Source organism: Taudactylus pleione, unplaced genomic scaffold (genome assembly GCF_031769625.1).
Source record: "Taudactylus pleione unplaced genomic scaffold, aTauple2 ptg000089l, whole genome shotgun sequence".
Lineage (NCBI taxonomy): Eukaryota > Metazoa > Chordata > Amphibia > Anura > Myobatrachidae > Taudactylus > Taudactylus pleione.
In genome coordinates, this window is record NW_028284491.1 from 3,619,169 (window position 1) to 3,636,271 (window position 17,103).

At 37.2% G+C, this 17,103-nt stretch overlaps 1 protein-coding gene across 3 annotated transcripts in view; it reads right to left on the bottom strand.

The window, feature by feature from the left end:
• The window catches only part of LOC148527297 (uncharacterized), a 141,293-nt gene that overhangs the window by 59,146 nt on the left and 65,044 nt on the right, over positions 1-17,103 (bottom strand). For all 3 annotated transcript variants that reach the window (XM_088469108.1, XM_088469107.1, XM_088469109.1), the window contains 5 exons: positions 15,892-15,920; positions 13,301-13,389; positions 12,710-12,738; positions 11,264-11,343; positions 1,851-1,912 (listed from right to left, as the gene is read on the bottom strand). In XM_088469108.1, coding sequence (XP_088325234.1) covers positions 1,851-1,912; positions 11,264-11,343; positions 12,710-12,738; positions 13,301-13,389; positions 15,892-15,920 — 289 coding nt within the window. The remainder of the gene's footprint in view (positions 1-1,850; positions 1,913-11,263; positions 11,344-12,709; positions 12,739-13,300; positions 13,390-15,891; positions 15,921-17,103) is intronic.

Below are 17,103 nucleotides of genomic sequence, written 5' to 3' on the forward strand. Positions count from 1 at the left end.
CTTAACCACAGATATTTCTTGAAATGTCTTTAATATTAATGCTACCTTTCCATGAATTTATGGGGAAATAAACATAAAAACAGATCTTAGTGTACAGATATAAATTACTGCATATATTGGACTCACTACTTTTATGGTAAAATCGCATTGGACAATATTGCACTGCTGTTTGTTAGTGAGGAACTCAGCTACATAGACTGGCCCAAATACTTGGAGGGCTCCTTTGGTATGAGGCAATTATATGCTACCGCATTTATTAAATTAATAAGTTCATATTTTAATAAAAACATGATTGTTTGAAAGCCTCCCTCCATAAAGAGATACGTACTAAATGAGTTTTTGCAACGTGGGAGAGTTACATAGAGGTTCTCCCTGCTTCCACTAAAGAGGCCATCCATCACTGTTTTCGTAGCACTTTGTGGAACGAAACTTGTTCCCCCGATATCCTTTTGATATACTACTGTTGTTTGATTCGGCTACGGGATCTTTCCATATTATATTATTTTATATGTTTCTGTACTGTGAGCAATTATATGATATTGTAATGGACTCTGTATAGTTCCCCGTATAATGTTATTTTACACTTGAACTTATTTATTTTGTATTTTTGATGCTTCAATAAAGAAAAAAAAATAAAATAAAATAAAAACATAATAATAATAATGAAAAGTAAAACATTTCACAAAAAATGGAATAAAGCAAAAATGTCTCAGTCTCTAAAAATGCAGAAATAATCATAAAATTACAATAAATAATAAACCATGAGGCTGTGGAAGCGAAACAGGACATCACCAGTGTACACTTTTTGGGATAGTTTTTATTTCTTAATTAATTTTATTAGCCATTACAATAAATGTTAATTTTTTTATGATGGTTTATTTTTTTGTAAATCCACAATAATTTCTTGCCGTCTTCACACGGACGGATATTGGAGTGGAAATAATGTCCATTGCGCATTGTCACCTACCATAAGGTGAGAAATATACCCGATTACCTACTGAGATTATAGCATATACACTCTGGTGTTCACTATGGTAACCATTTCTGTACCCTTACTTGTGGGTCATAGAGAGAACATAAGGAGATAAGACGTCCCAGAAAACTTCCATCCACGGACAACGGTGCATTATTTCCAATGCAATTTTACCATAAAAAGAAGGTGAGTGCAATATTTGCACTAATTTAAATCAAAAATCCTTTTGCAGTATACACATTATGACATTTGCATTATTTTATTTATTTATTTATTAAGTTTCTTATATAGCGCAGCAAATTCCATTGCAATTTACAATTTGAATCAACATTAACATTTTATTGGGTTGTAAAAGACATACATACAAGACATACGTAAAACACATACATAAGGGTAAGAGGGCCCTGCTTGCAAGCTTACAATATATTTATTACCCAATAAATTTATGGAAAAACAACATTATTATCGAAGACATTTCAAGGAATATTTAAGGTTAAGAAAGTGCTGGATCACCACCAAAGTATAATCTCCTGATATGCAGGGGTAAAAAATAATCCAATAAAACAATGTTATGTATAAATGTACTAGGAAGTATTGCGTTGACTCAAAGATATTTGACAAGTAACCTTGTTACCTACATCCCTGCCAATTATTGTTGTCTGCCTACTGGCATATACAGTATATTATGGATACAAATAATTATCATATCCTTAAGAGGATCAGAAAAGTAGAAGTGGATAGTGGGAAACTTTACTACAAGTCACTCATATATAAATAGTACAAAATCACAATTGTCAATAATTTATTCAAAGGTATTTAAAAAGAAGTATGTAGATTGTTGATTGTACAATACTAATAAATTTGGCTATTAACTTACTTTTGTTTGTTCAGAAGACTGACTCAGGATTGACTTGTTCGCATATTTCTGAGATGACTGTGCTAAAAGTCAGTTAGGTATTAAAAGATATCATAAATTTCTCATAAAAGCACTTTATAGGACAGGAAACAGTTTAAATCATTACAATACATTTGACAATTTAGATCAGTTGATTACAGGTTGTTTTCCGATATTCCTTAAAACTGCCTGAATTTGTTGGGCATGGACTCAACAAGGTGAGAAAGTATAAGGTGCAGTAGTAAGATACCGGCCTTGGGGACTCTAGTATGTTCCATTGTTGTCACACACTTGCTTGAGGAAAATCCCTGCTGTGAATATTTCATTCCATTTAACTACACAGATCCTGGATTAAACTCTGCTGGCTGGGAAAGCCACTGTAATAGACTTGATACACTGTTGTGTCATTGGGACCATCGCAGGGCTTCAACAGCCTTGTGGCATGGAGCCTATTTGCAGATGGACAAGCAGCCGTCATAGAGGAATGCACTTGACATACAACATTTTTATAGATACAGATATTGTAAAGGATTCAGTCTGCTTAATAAACACTGCTAAAAGTACTTTCTGCAAGAAGCAGAGGAAAAGGACAAATATGCCTTTGTAGGGGCACTCTTATGACAGATAATTGTTTATATATGGATGATGATGGAATGATTAGTGTGAATAAAACTTAACGTTTAATATACACCTTTAAAAGGAAGTTCTCCCCAGAGAGTGATGTGTAGATATAACATAGAAATCTACTAAGGACAGAATAGAACAATATAAACATCCTTTGAAGTCTTATGGAGCGTACACACGGTCAGATTTGTCAGACTTGTCAGATTTGTCAGATGAACGACTGAACGATTAAACGATTTGAACGATTTGGACGATTTGACCAAAGTTTTGAACGATTTGAACGATTGAACGATTTTTGACTGCATTAAAATGAATGGAATCGTCCAAGTCTGACTGCAAACCCATCAGATGTCAGATATCGTTATCTGACAAACGGGAACGCGCATCGTTGATCGTCCATCGTTCAGGCATGTCAGATATGAACGATTTTCCTTCAGATATGAACGACTGAACGATTTTTAAATCGTTATCGTCCATATCTGAAGAAAAAATCTGATCGTGTGTATGCACCATAAATGAGTATTATTATTTATTATTGATAAAAATTCAATGAGTAATCAGCTCCTCCCAAAGAAACCAGAATATCCCGCACAGGAATAATAACCAGTGTTATATTTCACATCTATAAGTAAAACCAGCAATAGGTACCATATATATCATATCTTTTTTTTTTTAAATAATTTTATTGTTAGGTCAACAAAATATTGTAATTGTAATGTATATGCAGAATCTTCTTCAATATAGTAAATAAAACAATCACTTTGCAAAAAACAATCATTCAACAAAATAGTTATAATATTTGCAGTGCGGAAATCCAGATATAAATTGTAATCGCACATATAATAAACATTTACATACATTGTCGCATATATTATTACTGTCAGTAAATCGGTTGCCATTAATGGTATAGATCAAAATCGTAGATTGAGTTAGGTCAAAAGGGGGGCCAGTATCAAGCACTTCCAAATTATACCATGATGTTAATTGGAAGCATTTCCGTATGGAGTCTTTAAGTGATGGGGAAAGAGTACGAATATAGGATAACCATATGTCAAAAAATCTTTCAGTATATTTTTCTTTATTAGTGGACGTCTCTGTCCAATCCATTGTAAACAAATATATAATTCTAGGGTGTAATAATGTAAGAGTAGGTGGGTTAGGGTCAATCCATTGTGAGAGAATGGTCTTTTTAGCTGCTGCCGTCAATTTGGACATTAGTAGCTTATTTCCCTTAGTCAATCTCTGAGAGTGTATGTTTTCGGCTATATTCCAAAATGCCCATTCTCTAAGGATCACAAAATCAATTTTTAGAATTTCTTTAATATAATTATTAAGTTCCCCCCAGAAAATTTGTACCTGTGGACAATCCCACAGGCAATGTACGATATCAGCATTAGGCGGAGCATTTATAACAGTTGGCGTCAGGCGCATCACCAATAATATATTTCAATTTAGGGGTGTAGTATGCTCTGTGTAATATTTTTAGATGCATTTCAGCATAAGATACTGATCCCAATTGTTTGTTCATTTTAAACCATGAAAGAGCAATCGACTCTATGGGGATTTGTGGGAAGACCTCCTTCCATTTTGCAAGTCCTGTAGTACTGGTTTCTAAATTTATAAGTGGTCGGGCACAGGAATATATAAACGATGTAGAAAAGGGTCCTTTTGGTTTACATCGTAATACGCTATCTAGACACCAATTTAGATCGGTTTCCGAAAGTCCACGTAGCATATTGTGAATATAACTCAGCGCCTGTAAATATGGAAATAAAGGGATATTGATCAGAGGAAATTTCTCCTGCATTTGTGAACGAGTGAGAGGTTGAAATGTTTGGTCGTGTAAAAATTGGTAAATGTACCGAACACCACTGGCGTGCCAGCATTTAAATTGGACGGAATTACCAGGTGGAAAAGACGGATTTTTCCATAATGGTAAAAAAATTGATGACAATTTGGGTAAATGGGATTGTGATCTAATAACTCGCCATGCTATACATGTCGTATTTATTAATATGTTTTCTCTAGCTTCTGAAGGTATATTACGGGGATGGGTATGTAAAAGAGATACCAAGTTGTGGTGGGGAATAAATGCCTGTTCCATAGAGTATGTGGTATAAATGTTATGACCTCCAATCCAGTCCATTGCTATTCGATAATTAGCAGCCATAGCATATTGTCTGAGACATGGCAGATTTAGCCCTCCTAAATGTGTCTGCTGTTGCAATTTAAACAATGAAATTCTGAGTCGTTTTCCTGCCCATATAAATTTTTGTAGAGCTTGATTACAAAATGTAAGATCTCTTTTGTCTGGGATAATTGGCAACATTTGGAGAATGTAAAGGAATCTGGGGAAACTGATCATTTTGTAAAGGTGACATCTACCTATGTAGGATAGTGGAAGATGGGCCCATTTATTGAAATCATTATATGTTTTTAACAATAGTGGGGTATAGTTAACCTCATATAATTGAGAAGGGTGCGAAGGAACATTGACCCCTAAGTAGGTAATGAATTTATCTGCCCATTTGAAGGGGAAGGAATTTACCCAGCCTGTCTTCGCTTCCCCAAAAAAGGCCAAGGCCTCTGTTTTAGCATAGTTAATTTTAAAACCCGCTATCTCCTCGAACACTTGCAGAATTTGTAGGAGTAGTGGAATAGCTTCCTTAGGGTTGGCAAAATATAATAGGAGGTCATCAGCAAATACCGAAAATTTAATCTCGTGTTTTGCCAAACAAATACCTCGCCAGCCTCTTGCTTTTTCAAAATAACGCAAGAGGGGATCTAGGGCTAAATCAAAAAGTAGTGGTGAAAGTGGGCAACCTTGTCTCGTGCCTCGAGTTAGGCAGAATGGTCTGGTATTTAAAAGATTTATTGTCAAAAAGTCCTTCGGATCTTGATATGTTTCAAATATATGAATAAAATCAGGACCAAACTCTTGATATTTAAATATACGTATTAAATGAGACCAAGACACTCTATCGAATACCTTGTCAGCGTCACAACTCACCACAATGTTTTTTTTACTTTTCTCCGTATGTGACTGATACATTGCTGCTAAAACTGTGCGTATATTGTGAGTAGAGTGACGTCCTTTAATGAAACCTGTTTGAGCCGGATGCAATAATTTAGGTAGTAAAGATTGTAAGCGCTGGGCCATAATCTTAGAAAACAATTTCAGGTCTTGATTGAGCAGAGAAATTGGGCGATATGAGGCGACTAAAGCAGGGTCTTTATTGGGTTTCGGTATAACTATAATGCGCGCGGTATTAAATGCAAGTGGTGCAGGATTTCCACTAAGTATTGAATTATATAAAGCTGAGAGATGGGATGTGATCTGCGGTGTGAGCATTTTATAGTATGCCGCTGATAGTCCGTCAGGGCCCGGGGTTTTACCGGTGGGTAACGCTTTTATACTAGAAGTAATCTCCTGCTCTATTATAGGTAAAAGAAGACTCTCCCTATCTAATGGTGTAAGTTTGGTTAATCCTGCCTGTTCTAAAAACTGCATTCCTTTATCTGAGTCATCCATAGGTGCCTTGTACATATATATCATATCTTATATCATAATTTTATCATAAGATAAATTTTATATGCTGGAGGTGCTCCCTGGAATCGAGTAACTAGAACTCAAAAAGTATCAATAATTGGAAAAACTAATCATCAGTATAGTGATTCCTTCGTGGGGCACTCTTTTGTACATAAATGATTTGTTAGTATAATTAAAAATTAGCTTTTAATATATCTCCAATAAAAGAATAGGGATTTGTTGTGCTCATTTATAAAATATCTAATTGAGCTCCCTTAGCAATTAATCTCATGAATTTATAAAAATAGATCTATTATAAGAATTAGCATAAAGTATGTGGTGACTATGCTTGTTTGAATTCATATGCTCATATAGCTCCTGATGGGTACATAATATATTATAATAGGAGGGTCAGGTACAGTTCGTATGACATATAAAAATTGGAAATAATAATTGGAAATAACTCATAAATTAGAACTGTATGTAATAATAACTACTCGGTCATTTGAGATAAATCTATACATTGAGTGTGATAATAGCGTGTCTGCCTAGTATCATCCCAAATTCATATACCATGTATGGCCAAACACAAACACATATGCAAATGATCCCCGGCTTGCAACAAATTATTTAATCCTATTGCCGGGTTGGATACTACCTCAATGTAACCAAAAATATATAAATATACACATGAAATGCTAGCAGAGTACTCTGAAAAAAGGGGAGAGCAAAGACCACCCTGTAGGCGTAAATATCCCAGATGACCTGATACTGATTTATATCAGGATAGCAATCCCGGATGACATACTTAAATATTGTAAACTACTATAGGCAGATAATATCATGTTGTGTCACATAACCCCATAGAAATTATAATAGTAAGTACGGAGTACAAGTACCTGGTCCCCTCTGCTGTCCAGGGTCTTCTATGAGCAGACACTTGGATGAGAGAGGGATCAGGAATAACTCCGATAGAAAATAAGGGAGAGGTGTGGGACACCGATCCGCATGTGGTGTTAGGCAGTGTCTGTTGCTGAAAGCATTGCAGAAATCTGAATGCGGCACCGGACCAGGTCACGACCCACCCGTAGAAGAGTACCTGAGTTAAAATGACCGAAGGATTGTGCCTGACACCCTGCTGCTCCCTCCTGCAGTGGGGAGTGACTGACTGGACACGTGTTTCACCACAACTGGCTTGTTCACCATACAGCCTGGAATAAAGTAACGTGGAGTCACTTCTACTTTCCCCTGTCTAAATCAACGTGTTTCGCCGGGAGGCTTGTTCATCTGATCACGCTGTATCCTGTCTGTCTCTGTCTATGCTCATTTAGCATGCTGATCTCTGAATAACCACACCAGCAGCTCTGACCCATGGACTTTTGCTGTGAGGTATCTTTCTATTGCTCTCCTGCGCTCTCTCATCTGAGTCCTAGTCTGTGACTCCCCCTGCAATGCCTGAGAGTAACAGGGGTGAGACTTAGTTCTATTCTCAGACAGCAGAAGCGCTGTCTGTTGTTTCCCCTGGAATAAACGCTGTAGTCACTCTCTCATCCCGTTTGATTTAGACAGGGGAAAGTAGAAGTGACTCCACGTTCCAGGTCTTACTTCCTTCAGCTTAAACCCTTTCATATATATCTATTTATGCTATATAAATGTCAAATTCTGTTTTCATTTAGTACATGTGCAAAATTTTTTTTTTTTTTCACTGATGAGAGTGTCACTACTCAGTATACATACTATTGCTTCATTGCTTCTCTTTGTTCAGGAAAAGTTTTTAAATTATTATCAATGATTTTTTCTTTATATACTGTAATTCACCTTATGCATTGACTTACCCTTGTGTTGTGACACATAACCCTGTTTTTTTCAGGGCACATCCTTATTACATATGTACACACATGTGTACTTGTTGTATTTGTCCATGGTTTAGGTTGATATTCAGTACAAGTATAATTTTTCTGTTATTACAGGTTGAGTCTCCCATATACAAATATTCCGAAATACAGAATATTCCGAAATACGGAATATTTTTAGCATGACTGAGAAAGTGAAACCTTTGCTTTCTGATGGTTCAATGTACACAAACTTTGTTAAAAGCACAAATTATTAAAAATATTGTAGAAAATAACCTTCAGGCTGTGTGTATAAGGTGTATATGAAACATAAATGAATTTCATGTATGTACAACAAACTTTTTTTAATGCACAAAATTGTAAAAAAATAGTATAAAATTACCTTCAGGCTATGTTTATAGGGTGTATATAAAACATAAATGCATTCTGTGTTTAGATTTGGGTCCCATTCCAAAGATATTTCATTATTTTATGCAAATATTCCAAAATACGGCATATTCCGATATCCAAAATACCCCTGGTCCCAAGCATTTTGGATATGGGAGACTCAACCGTATTGTTCTTTATTGCACTTCAGGGCACATCCTCATTACATATGTACACAAACATGTTGCATTTGTCCATGGTTTAGGTTGATATTCAGTACAAGTATAATTTTTCTGTTATTATTTTTCTTTATTGCACTGAAGTACAAGTATAATTTTTCTGTTATTATTTTTCTTTATTGCACTGAAGACAGTGTCATTATTCAGTACATGTAACACTGTCATTGTGTACTTACCATTATTGTTTGGATTTTTTTCTTTTTCATACATATTTTCTGTTTTGGGATATCACTTTGTTTCTCACAGTGCAAACTGCTGATATTATATGGCAATTTAATATATGCATTTATCACTACTCCAAGGTGTACTATTCTTTACCTAGCATATCTGCTAAAACCAATATGAGTTAACACACTTGGGATAAAAGTCCTCCCGAACACAATCCTCTTAGTTATATCGGGACACAGACTTTATCACTATCAGCAATGTCTATATATGTGTACTGATATTTAATTACAATATATATCCCTCACTCATCTACAGGGGACACAGATTTCAAAACTGCTGGATTATCCTAATAAATCATCTTTCTTAGTTATCATAGTGTGGTTTCTTACAATATACAATTGTTTCTGACCGACTATCATTTATGTATATGTCGATCACAACAAAGATCTAATTAAAAACTACTATAGTTCGCCAGATATGTACTGTATGAAGTAATCATATGTGCCTCCCTGTAGATTGAATTAGGGTTAATTAGAATATTCATTACCCTTAACAGGAGCTAATTACTCATTGAATTTTTATCAATAATAAATAATAATACTCATTTAGACTTCAAAGGACGTTTATATTGTTCTATTCTGTCCTTAGTAGATTTCTATGTTATATCTACACATCACTCTCTGGGGAGAACTTCCTTTCAAAGGTGTATTTTAAACGTTAAGTTTTATTCACACTAATCATTCCATCATCATCCATATATAAACAATTATCTGTCATAAGAGTGCCCCTACAAAGGCATATTTGTCCTTTTCCTCTGCTTCTTGCAGAAAGTACTTTTATATGTGTTTAGCACAAACCTTTAGGGAGCACCACCGATGAACCATGATGCTGGTATCAATTATGTAATAGCAATTTTCCATTCATTTCAATTGTATTACTAGTGCGTACTCACAACTTTGTCATATATAATAAACACTGCTGGCAGCAATTTAGCAGTCAACACGTGAAAGGTATACATAATACACTTGCTCCTGCCCAGATGCACCACCACCAAGCTCCTTATTTTTTATTAACTATTATTTATATGGCACCAAAAGGGTTTTGCAGCATCTTGTAAAGTACAAAAGCAAGAAATATACAAGGTCATAGAAAATGGGTACTTAGTTCAGTTCATACCACTTGACACCCAGACTCAGCAGCATAGGACAGTGACTTGAAAAAGGAGTGTTTATATACACCTCCAAAATATTGCAGCACATCACAGGCTGCTGGATTTGGGGCAAATAAGTTGGGTATCTCGAATGACCTGTGAGTGCCAAAAGTATATATCTAGTGTATACTGTTAATGTATACTTGTGTCTATGTATGTATATAATATACATACATGTATGTATGTATTTATTTTGAAGGAACAGGTGGGCACTGGACACTATGCTGATTCAAGTGGTAAGTGCCCTTCTTTTCCTGCAATAAACATTTATATACACTTAAGTGCCTGTGTGACATACGGAGGAAGCACACTGGCTGGTTTACAAAGTTTGATTACATTGATTTATCTGGCCACTAGGCGCCCTCATAGCTTGCCTTGTGTATAGTGCTTCTACATCCAAGTGCTATTTAAGAAGGACCCAGACCAAGTAGTTAAGGCCACAACAAATTGCTCTATGATTCTCATGACTAAGATCAAAAACATTGGGTCAAAACATTGAGGGGAGATAACTGTGGTTGATCTATGGCTGTTGCAAGAAGCCACAGCCATCAGAAATAGTCTGACTATTTGTAATGGCTGTGGCTTCTCGCAACCTTTATTTACCTTGACAAAGGTCTGTTATCAGACCGAAACGTCGGAACATGTGCTATAACACTGATGGTATGTAACAAATAGAGATATATATATATATATATATATATATATATATATGTGTGTAGTCACAAAAGGGAGCAGCGGCACTCGTCGAAAAAAAACAATTAAAGCAGGGTTGAATGAACCTCTAATGTCACATTAGAGGTTCATTCAACCCTGCTTTAATTGTTTTTTTTCGACGAGTGCCGCTGCTCCCTTTTGTGACTACATGTTTGTACTTTATGCAGAAGGCACCGACGTCACGTTTGGACTTTGAGTGCCAGGCCCTCACTATTCTATATATATATGTGTATATATATATATATATATATATATAAAACCTTGGACATGCCCTCATATATTCCAGATTTGGTGGCTGTTTTCTCCCACTTATCTAAGTGTATTAGATGACCCTGCCTTTCATCGCCATAAGTATACTTGATAGGGATCATGGACGGTAAGGGCATTGTAAACAATCCCCTTATTTGTGAATCTTTCTTATGCTAGACTGTGACCTATAAATGGCCACGAATCCTCTCTATATTGAAATGTATTTAAAAAAAAAAAAAAGTGATTTTTGTATTTGCGTTATGTCCTTTTCTCACAGTTCTTTGGTGGACACTAGAAAATATAATAAAATAATGTGCTAATAAAACTTGTAAATGCAAAATTATCAAACCTAAAAAGCAAGATGGCAATGTACTGTATATAAAGTTTAAAACCAAACTAGCTCGCTTTAGCAATCCACAATGTGCTGCTAAATAAGTGCTTACATTTTTGTGAGAGACTGCAGCCGTCAAAAACCGGGAGATCTGAATCATCAGTATCACAATCGCTTATCGGCATCCCCTGTCTGCAGAAAGGAGTGCATTGTTTAATATTAGCACTTTTGCATTTTAACTGGTAGTATGGTGACCTGTGATATATTATATTATCCTGTCATTGCTGAACTACTGTATAAAATACATTTAGGTCACATCATTTTCTCATGATTACCCCCTCTTGCATTTTCTATAATACAACACACTTCTCCATGCAGTATCTACTTGTGGCGGGACAATATTTGTATAACAGTCGCTGAAATAATACTCTCAGGGGCAGATGTTTTAACATGCAGCTAGCGATCTGATAAATGCATGTCCCTGCTTCGTCCATTATCGAGGTGAAGCAGGCCCAATTCCTGTCTAGGTGTATGAAAAACTCATTTACCGAAGAGGGAGAGTGTTAACTCAGCTGTCTGGTGAAACGCACTCTCCTTCTTTTGGCTTTTTGTACCATTGCTTGCAATCCCCAAAAGCACCCGTGGCTTTATTGAAAAGAAAAAAAAAACGTTATTATTCTTTGTAAGCCATACTTGCCGACTCTCCCGCAATGGCTGGGAAGCTCCCGAAAAATTATTGACTCTCCCGACTGCAGGTAAGAGAGGGTAAGTCTCCAGGTCCGCCGCCACCCGCGGAAAATATCTCCCGCTGAATTGAGTCATTGTAGTCCTGCCCCCTACTTTACAATGCTGGTAATTTCAGCATTGTATAGAAATGGGGCAGGGCCGCGATGACTCCACCATGCCCCCGCACCACCCACCACTGCCGCCGCCACGGCCCCTGCAGCACCTCCCTAAGGGGGCAGCCAGAAAGTCGCCAAGTATGTCGAAAGCACAATCCCTGACTGCATTTTCCAACAGCCAGGGACAGTGCTGCGTGTGTGGAATCGACAGCTAGAGCTATCCAAAACGGGAGCTTGCCAAACCAGATTAGCATCCTATCTAGCTATAGCGGCGCCTATAATGACAGGGGCGCATAGTTCCTCCTTCATTCCAATCACTTCCCTGAATTACTGCATGCAACTGGTAAATGCAGTACATAATGTGCGCAGTTACTGGAAAAACATATAAGCATGACTTAGAATCACACGGAGACGCACACACACGCCCACAACACTCCCATAAGAAACAGCCGCTTGATGTTTCTTAATACTCACAGCTCAGTCGCCACCAGAAAACACCTACTTCACGTTGGTCTCCGTCGCACAAAATGCACCGCGCACATACCTACTTGCTACTATGGACACATCGCGTCATATGTGCGCACACCACGGAGTGCATTTCATACGTATGCACAGTCGACACGATATCGGGAGATGCGTCCATTTTCACAGATGCATTTGACTCACTGCCTATATATCCAAACTGCATTTATTACTTACTGGTTGTTAGAACTCACCGAGCAGAAGCAGATGTCCCTGGCGTTTCCTAAACATAAATACACATTGTTACTATTACTACGAGGCAAGAAGATCACAGTAGTCTCAAAACCCTACCCAGTGCCAGGATTTCCCATGTAGGATTTAGCACCGACCAGGGCATCTACAAGCATTATCTACAAGTCTGATCGGGTACATTTATCCAGCAGAGAGTTGGTAATATTGCCGTTTGTCAGCTTTTTGTTTTTGGCAAATAAAAAAAGTCAGATTTTTTTAAAGGCAAAACTACCATAAAAATACTGCCAAAACATCATTGTAAGACTTAATATGCTGCATATTGGTCTCCAGACATTTTACAGGTCATGCATACAAATCGTTGAATTAATTAAGCTGCGGTTTCTCAAACCACTTTAGAACGTGCTGGGAAACAAATAGGTGACTAGCAGGCAAGATGGCTGACATTGCACACAGCTGGGCTATTACCTGAAGGCTCATGGTGCTAGTCATATGATTCGAGGTTGAAGCCACTGGGAGAAACACTTCTGTGAATGAGGCTACTGGTCTGCAATCACTGGTGTTTATAGTGACTTACTGTATTTTGAAGTACCAACCTCATTATCTTCTGTCTTTTGTGTAATAGCTGAATCATTTCCCAGGACAGTTTGTGACTGTTTCCTCCTTTTGGCATCCTGTATGACTCCTACAAAACAAAGTGCAAACCCTGAAAGAAGATTGTATGTAACTGCAAAATACGTGGACGAATAGCACATTTCATTTTACTCAACTTCTCCTACTCAACAGCCTCAAAGCAACCTATTGTATGTGCAGCACACGATAATATATATATAATATATATATATATATATATATATATATTATAATAATAATATATACTGTATATTATAATAATATATATATATATATACTTTTTTTGGATTGTAGTTAGAACATTGAGTTTGATATGTATATATACAGTCAGGTCCATAATTATTGGGGCATTGACAGAATATTCAGATTTTGGCCTCTATTCACCATCACAATGGCTTTGAAATGAAACAAACAAGATGTGCTTTAACTGCAGACTTTCAGATTTAATTTGAGGGTAATTACATCCAAATCAGGTGAACGGTGTAGGAATTACAACGGTTTCTATATGTGCCTCCCACTTTTTAAGGGGCCAAAAGTAATGGGACAAACTAAACAATCCTAAATCTAACTTTCACTTTTTAATACTTTGTTGCAAATCCTTTGCAGGCAATTACAGCCTGAAGTCTGGAACGCATAGACATCACCAGACGCTGGGTTTCATCCCTGGTGATGCTCTGCCAGGCCTCTACTGCAAATGTCTTCAGTTCCTGCTTGTTCTTGGGGCATTTTCCCTTCAGTTTTGTCTTCATCAAGTGAAATGCATGCTCAATCGGATTCAGGTCAGGGGATTGACTTGGCCATTGCATAACATTCCACTTTTTAGCCTTAAAAAACTCTTTGGTTGCTTTTGCAGTATGCTTCGGGTCATTGTCCATCTGCACTGTGAAGCGCCGTCCAATGAGTTCTGAAGCATTTGACTGAATATGAGCATATAATATTGCCCGAAACACTTCAGAATTCATTCTGCTGCTTTTGTCAGCAGTCACATCATCAATAAATACAAGGGAACCAGTTCCATTGGCAGCCATACATGCCCACGCCATGACACTACCACCACCATGCTTCACTGATGAGGTGGTATGTTTTGGATACTTTCCTTCTCTTCTCTTCCCATCACTCTGGTACAAGTTGATGTTTGTCTCATCTGTCCATAGCATGTTGTTCCAGAACTGTAATGGCTTTTTTAGATGTTGTTTGGTAAACTCTAATCTGGTCTTCCTGTTTTTGTGGCTCACCAATGGTTTGCATCTTGTGGTGAACCCTCTATATTCACTCTTGTGAACTCTTCTCTTCATTGTTGACTTTGACACATATACATCTACCTCCTGGAGAGTGTTCTTGATTTGGCCAACTGTCGTGAAGGGGTTTTTCTTCAGCAGAGAAATAATTATTTTGTCATCCACCACACTTGTTTTCCATGGTCTTCCGGGTCTTTTGGTGTTGCTGAGCTCTCCGGTGCATTCTTTCTTTTTAAGAATGTTCCAAACAGTTGATTTGGCCACACCTAATGTTTTTGCTATCTCTCTGATGGGTTTGTTTTGATTTTTCAGCCTAATGATGGCTTGCTTCACTGATAGTGACAGCTCTTTGGATCTCATATTGAGAGTCGACAGCAACTGATTCCAAATGCAAATGTCACACCTAGAATCAACTCCAGACCTTTTACCTGCTTAATTGATAATGAAATAACGAGGGAATAGCCCACACCTGTCCATGAAATAGCTTTTGAGTTGATAGTCCCATTACTTTTGGCCCCTTAAAAAGTGGGAGGCACATATAGAAACCGTTGTAATTCCTACACCGTTCACCTGATTTGGATGTAATTACCCTCAAATGAAATCTGAAAGTCTGCAGTTAAAGCACATCTTGTTTGTTTCATTTCAAAACCATTGTGGTGGTGAATAGAGGCCAAAATCTGAAAATTCTGTCAATGTCCCAATAATTATGGACCTGACTGTATATATATATATATATATATATATACACACACACATATCAAACTCAGTGCTCTAACTACAATCCAAAAAAAGTCAAACTAAAGTCTATTATCACATGCATAATACATCCAATATTTACTGTATGTAATAAATAAATGTGTTATTTGTTCTTTATGTCTCAACAAGACCCCATAATTAAACATTGTTACAATTTCAATAGCATGGCAGGTCCCAAAAAATGGAGATAAAAGAATATACAGTAGTGTGATACAGTAGATGAGACATTAATGAGCAGTGCCTTAGCCTTTGTCATTTATTAAGAGACTGGTGCAAGAGCACTCGTGGGTAAAAGTTTGAAGCAACAATTTTACTTTTGCTGTCATAAGTAATCACAGGCACAATGCCCAAAAAACTGAACACAGCATGCATCAATTACTATACCGTGGGCATATTTGTGTAAAAATATACTCTGCAATCTGTATTCTATGAGGTTTGTAAATTACCTTAATGGGTGTAATAGTTCATATTTTACACCTAAAGCTATTTAAGTAATGCAACTAATACAACAGACGCAAAATGTATAGCCTTAAAAATTCAGCGGCTAGAGGACATCTCACCAGTACTATATTCTGTTTTCTTTTTCTTCCTGTAACAAAAGATATAACATTTTATAAATCCCAAGTATAATGCTACATAAGATTCAAGTTAAGTTAAACAAATGTTACTACTTATAGCTAAAACACAGAAACATAGGTTTCACACTCCATGTAATTATCATACTGTACCAGATATTCGCTGTCCTAGGGGCTTATGTAATAGCTTGCGACTTCCAGCCGATGCGGGAACTCCTGCGAGTCTTCCTGCATTTTTAAAGCAGCAATCATTTTAAAGGCAAAACCAGTTTGGTTTTGCCTTTAAAATAATTACTGCTTTAAAAATAGGGGGAGAATCGCAGTTCCCGCAGCGACTGGAAGTCGCAAGCTATTACATAAGCCCCCTAGGCTTTACTAGTAACATATTAGTAATATACATCAAAGCAACAAATAAAAATAATCTAAATGATAACATTCATTTATTGACATTCAACTTCTTTAACGATCCAATAACAACCAATGGTGGAACATCTAGTAAATAAAGAATGCAAGTGAGAGAGCAATAGTGTACTATTCATCCTTTGTATATATGTTTACATTAAATAAAAATAGCATTTTGATACTTACCAGTAAAATCCCTTATTCCGATTCCACAGGGGACACTAAAGTTCAAGACACCGGGGTATAGACGGGTGGATGAGTGGAGCTGGCACTTTAAATTTCTAAGTGTGAGAGAGTCCTCCCCCTCTATCCCCCAGAAGCATTTTCAGTTGTATCTTCTGTTAGAAACAGAAGATACAACTAAAAAGGAGTCAAACAACAAGACGGCAAAGCCGAATAAAAACATACATAACAACACATAACGTGTAAAACAAAACACAATGGCAGGTAAAGCAGTACTGGGAGGGCATCCAGTGTCCCCTGTGGAATCGGAGAAAGGGATTTTACTGGTAAGTACCAAAATCCTATTTTCTCCTTCATCCAGCAGGGGACACTGGAGTTCAAGACACTGGGGACGTCCCAAAGTTTTCACCCCGGACAGGAGAGCTCTGAGAAACCTGCAAAACCCTGGGACGAAACTAGATTCTGAGGCCGCAAGGGAATGAAACCGATATAATCGAACGAAGGTATGGACCAAGGACCAAGTGGCCACACGGCACGACTGTGAAGCAGAAGCGCGCTGAAGAGCGGCCCAGGAGGCTCCCACGGAACGAGTGGAATGGCAGAAATAGAGAC